General features: G+C 65.4%; 1 protein-coding gene across 1 annotated transcript in view; it reads right to left on the bottom strand.

The window, feature by feature from the left end:
• Positions 1–4,036, bottom strand: part of ZFPM1 (zinc finger protein, FOG family member 1) — a 44,565-nt gene extending 40,529 nt beyond the window's left edge. The window contains exons 1-3 of the mRNA XM_007468470.1: positions 3,895–4,036; positions 3,740–3,850; positions 1,003–1,083 (exon numbers count right to left, since the gene is read on the bottom strand). Coding sequence (XP_007468532.1) covers positions 1,003–1,083; positions 3,740–3,850; positions 3,895–4,036 — 334 coding nt within the window. The remainder of the gene's footprint in view (positions 1–1,002; positions 1,084–3,739; positions 3,851–3,894) is intronic.
• Between the last annotated feature and the right edge of the window lie 993 nt (positions 4,037–5,029).

Raw genomic sequence — 5,029 nt, 5'->3', positions numbered from 1 at the left:
CTCTTTCCTTGACACCTTGGGATCCCGATGAAGGGTCCACACGGCCACTTGAATTGCACCTGGCAGGAGATCATCTCTGACACCCCTGGGAGACCCAGAGGGACCCTGGGTCCTCTCTGCCCTGATGAGGTCTCCCTGACCCCCCGCAAGATGAGATCCTTGCCATGTGCCTCCTCTCCACTGGCCACTGACTGCATTTGTGTCATCACAGCTCTCTGAGGACCCTGTTTGCTCAGAGCTGCACCTTGGGTACACAGCAGGTGCTCGATATGTGCTTGCTACGTGCACATGCGCCTGGCCTGAGTGTGCAACCTCCATTCTCTCCCTCAGTTCGCGAGGACCACGCCCTCCCTGCTTCACCCAGCAGCTCCCAGGACTCCTCCGAGCTGCCATGGTTCCCCTGAGCCGCGTCAGTTGTACTTAGGAATCACGGCAACAGCCGACACGCCCAGCCTGCCCTACACTCGTACATTGGTGTAAGTGGGGAGCCACGGGCACCACACACCTGGTGGGCCCTTCGAGGTCAGAATTCCAGCTACAAGCGGGGGTGGGGCAGTGCTGGGAGCACGAAACCGCCTTCAAAGACACTCCTGATCCAGGACCCGGTGGCTTGGAACGGCCTCCGGCCCCCTGCCACGTGCTGCAGCCACCCACACAGGCTTGAGCCTCTAGCTGGGCTGGGAAGGCGCAGGTACTCAGGCCGCTCCAGACTCACATTCCCACCTCCAGGGAAGCCTCAGAGACTTATCTGCTGCTAGGGGCCTGAGCACCGGCACAGCTTGGCGCCCACCTCCAGGGAAGCCGCTGGCCCACAGGCTGGCTGGACTTCGCAACAGGACAGACCTGGGCCTGGTGCCTCACCACCAATCTCCTCGGCCAGTGGGCCAGGCCTGTCACACCTGCGCTGTCAGGGTGGCCAGCTCCCAGGACCCCCAGAAGGCTGGGCCCCAGGGCTGCCCTGGAGAGACAAGGCCGCCAGACCCCGGACACAGGCGCGCTTACCTGGCCCGCTCCAGGGGCTGCTGGCCTCTTCCTCCTCCAGCCTCGTCTCTGGCTCCGGACACTCCGTCTCCTCGGAGCCTCCTGGGGACGTGGGGGCGGGTGGTAGCGGTGGGGGTGGAGGAGTAGCATCTGCAGGAAGGAAAACACCAGAAGGTTCTACTGAGCCTCGGGGCACCAAGTTGCCCGCCCACCCCAGCCTGCGGCCGGGAGGGATACTGAGGCCCAGGTGGATGAGTGCATGGCACAGTTCCCGCCACCACCCTCCCCCCACCAGCTTGCTCTCAGGGGGCACCGTCAGACATCTCAGTTTCTCCCCCTTCATTTTGGCCTTGAAAAGCGCTCAGCCCCTTATTAACCGCGGCAGCGATAGCTGCCGGCCCAGCACGCCCAGGCCAGCAGGCACACGCGTGGCCCGGATCCCTGGTCTCCTCGGCCGGCAGCTGGGGGCTCCTCCGCCAGGCCCCGCACCCAATTCCAGCCCAAAGGGCATATTTGCCTTCCCTGCTGGGCCCGATAACCACCGCGGCCCCCAATCGATGAGCGCCCATAAAAGCCCCCCCTTGGTGACGTCACGCGCCCGGCAGATTATTAATACCCGCGATAAGGCCCGTGATTAACATCGAATAAATCAATCACACGGTATAAAAGTCCTATTATTTTTGGCTATAAATCAACGCGGCTGGCATCCGAGCTCCAGCCACTGCGCGGGAGCCGCACCGGGCCCGCCCGACAAGCAGACATTGCTCCTGCCGTCTTATCGCGCCCATCAGCGCGTTATCACTGAGGCCTGTGCCAGGTGCAACCCCGGCTGTTTTTTTCCAGCTCCTCCCCAGTCCCGCCCCCGCCCCCACCCCGTGCAGCCCAGCTCCCAGATCAGATAAGGGGCCCGGCTCCCCGGGGCAAAGTCCACCAGTAACCAGCCGCTAGCCCTTTGGAGAGCGTGGCCCCCATTAGCACGCAGCACCCGATGATGACGGTGGTGGTGATGGGGGCCCCCCTCGCCACTCCCTGGGCCCTCGGAGGGGCTGGCGCCCTGTTACAGATGCGGAAACCAAGGCTCAGAAAGGGCAGGAGCCCCGGGCCGGGGCAGGCCGGGGTGAGCGCTGGCCGCAGCACTAAACACTGATGGTGACGGTGAAAGAAGAGACAGTAACAGCTGTGAACAAGAGCGCCAGAACCCAGGCCCTGAGCCTCCACCCCGCCTGCTGCCCCGGGGGAGCTGCGGGTGATGGGAGCCCCTGCCTTGGTTTCAAGTCCTGCTGGCCAAGCCTCCTCACTGCACAGCCCCAGTGACCCCAAGGGGCTGCCGCTGGGCAAAGGGACACAGGCCAGCAGGTCTCAGAGGATGAGGCGTATTGGGGGCTTGTGGTCAGCCGGGGGAGACTGACACTGGCACATTCTGGGGATGGGGGCCCACAGTGAGGAGCCCCCCACCGTCTGCCTAGGATCTCCACCCCCCAGTCCCAGCCCTGCAGGGCTCTCCACCTGTCCCCTCTCTGTGCCACCCCAGGGCCTTTGCACGTGCAGGTGTGTGGAGCACGGGGAACTCCACCCGTCCTGCAGGTTTCTGCTCACTGCCACACCCACCCCATCTTGCCTTCATTCCTGGTCACACCACCCACTTACCACCCTCTAAAACGGCCCCATTTATGGCTGTGTCTCCCCCATGGGACTATGGTCTGGGGGTAACTCAGCCTCTGTGCACAGGGCTTCGTGGTACGGAATGGGGATGTGAGACTGCTGTCCACGGCCGGCAGGGTGGAGGGGGGCGAGGGGAGCGGGGCTCAGAGCAGGGGCCAGGGCGGAGCCGACCCCGCCAATCCTCCCTCCTCTAACCCCCCAGCCTCAGCTCCCCCTTCTGGAAAACAGGGGTGAGGGCACTGACCTCCCCCAGGGCCTCCACCGCAGTGAGGCCCATCCTCTGGGGGGTCTTTGGGGGTCTCTGAGGGCACAGCTGGCCTGAGAGGATGGCCCGGCTTTGAGGCCCCTCCAGGAACCCGGACAGAGGAGGCCTCCTAGTGTCAGGTTAATGCAGCCCTGGGTGTGCGTGTGGGAGTCTCTCCTTCCGAGTCCTGTTCTCAGCTTCAGAAAAGTGCCCCCAAAACCCTGGGGAAACTGCCAGGAGGGCCCCAGGAGAGGTTCCAGGTGTCCAGGGTGGGGTAGGGTGGGGAGCAGACAGAGGGGACGGGAGAACCAACCTGAATCCGGACTTAGGGTTGGATCCCGCTCAGGTGCTTACAGACTGTGCAGCCCTGGGCAAGTCACTTAACCTCTCTGGGCCTCATTCCCCCGTCTGTAAAACGGGGTGATTTGCCTTAACAGGAGAACCTGCTCGGTGCCGAGCCCCACGTGTGCTGAGGCAGGCAGCCCCGTTTCATCGAGGGTACACGGAGGCCGGGAAGGGGTGTGGCTTTCCCCAGGTCACTCAGTACCCATGTGACCCCCTGCCTCACCGTGGACTAGACCTTCCGCCCGGGGCCTTGCTCTGCACTAGGGCTGGGCTTTCCAGACCCCCTGCAGGTGCGCACGCCTCCTCTACCCGGACCAGCCCCTCCAAGCCCCAGTGGGCACAACGGGCAGCCCACACACACCGCTCGGTGCAATGCTCATTTCGCAGGTGTGAAAACTGGAGTCCTCGGCGGGAACTGGCTCCCGTGACATCGCAGCGAGGCTGCGGACGTGGGCAAGGGTGCCAGGATGCCAGGGCCCAGCCTGCCACGTCCACCACCCGACTCACCTGGAGCGGAAGGGCTTGGGGGCTCGGGCTCCAGTGCTGTGGCCTCTCGCTCCGGGAGGCTGGTGTCTGCGGCCTGGGCCTCTTCTCTGGCCTCCATGTCTCTGAGGGAACCTGCAGACACAGCCCCAGGGGAGTCGTGAGGCGCTGCCCCCCACAATCGGCGCCCTGACCCCCCCAGCACAGGCACAGCCCCGGGGCCGGGCGCAGTGGGGTCCGAGCAGGGTCTCGGCCCCCCAGGCGGTCAGAGGCCTCGAGGGGGCGGCCGTCAGCACGGGGGCTCCCCTCCAGGTCCCCCATGATTAGATGTGCGAACCCCACCCATGTACCCACGCCAAGCCCTGCACCAACGCCTGGGGTCCACCTGGTCTCCTGCTCACCTCACCTGCCCTGCAGCCTCTGCCGACCCCACAGGCCGCTCTTGCCAGGACGCAGGCCCCGGGGAAGCCCGACCCCTCCCCTCTCCTCTGCTCCAGGCGTGAGCGCACCCGACGCACTGGCTGGCGTCTTCTGGGCGGGGCCTCCGGGGGCTGCTGATATGCAGGCGCACAGTCTGCGGCATCCCAGGGTCCCGGCGCACATCCACAACCCCCCAAGGTAAGCATCTCCCGGGGCTCTGCACACCTGCCCCCTGTGCCTGGGACCCCTCCTCCAGGAAGCTCCCACACTCAGGTTCTGAGGTCTGGGAATGTGCAGAGGGCGGGCCCCAGTGCCTGGCACACAGGAAGTGCTCATCAACCTGATTAAAGGGGTAAATGGCTGATGGGACACAGGTGGGTGCACAGCGTCTGCAGTCCAGCCTCCGGGGCCCACTAATCCTCCCTCCAGCCTCACGCAGGGGATGCCCCATGGAGCCCTCCGTACAGGTGGGAAGGCAGACTGAGTCCCCAGACCACCTAGGAGGGTGGCGAAGCCAGACCCACAGCGTGTCCCCGAGTGCAGGCCAGGGTGGCAACCTGTGCCCCCGAGGTCAGAGGGGCAGTGCCAGTGCTGTGGGCGGAGAGAACGGCGGAGAACAGCTGTCCCCCTTCACACTGCTCTGCGAATGCCCCACAGGCCCCCTCCATCCCGTCTCAGCTGGGCCCTGGGGCCCGAGACAGGTGCCCGGGCAGCGCTGCCCCCTGCCCCACCACCTTCGCCAGCTCCTCCTGTGCAGACACCTGCCCGGCTGCACCCTCTGGATTCTAGCTCTGGCCCCACAGACCCACGGGCCCCGGGCTCCCCAGGACCCCTCAGAGCTGTACTGATAGCAGGAGGGCAGGCGCTCACCTCCCGTCACTTCCCGTGGCCACG

This window comes from Lipotes vexillifer, unplaced genomic scaffold, assembly GCF_000442215.2.
Source record: "Lipotes vexillifer unplaced genomic scaffold, Lipotes_vexillifer_v1.1 scaffold23, whole genome shotgun sequence".
Lineage (NCBI taxonomy): Eukaryota > Metazoa > Chordata > Mammalia > Artiodactyla > Lipotidae > Lipotes > Lipotes vexillifer.
This window is presented reverse-complemented; position numbering and strand designations above follow the sequence as displayed.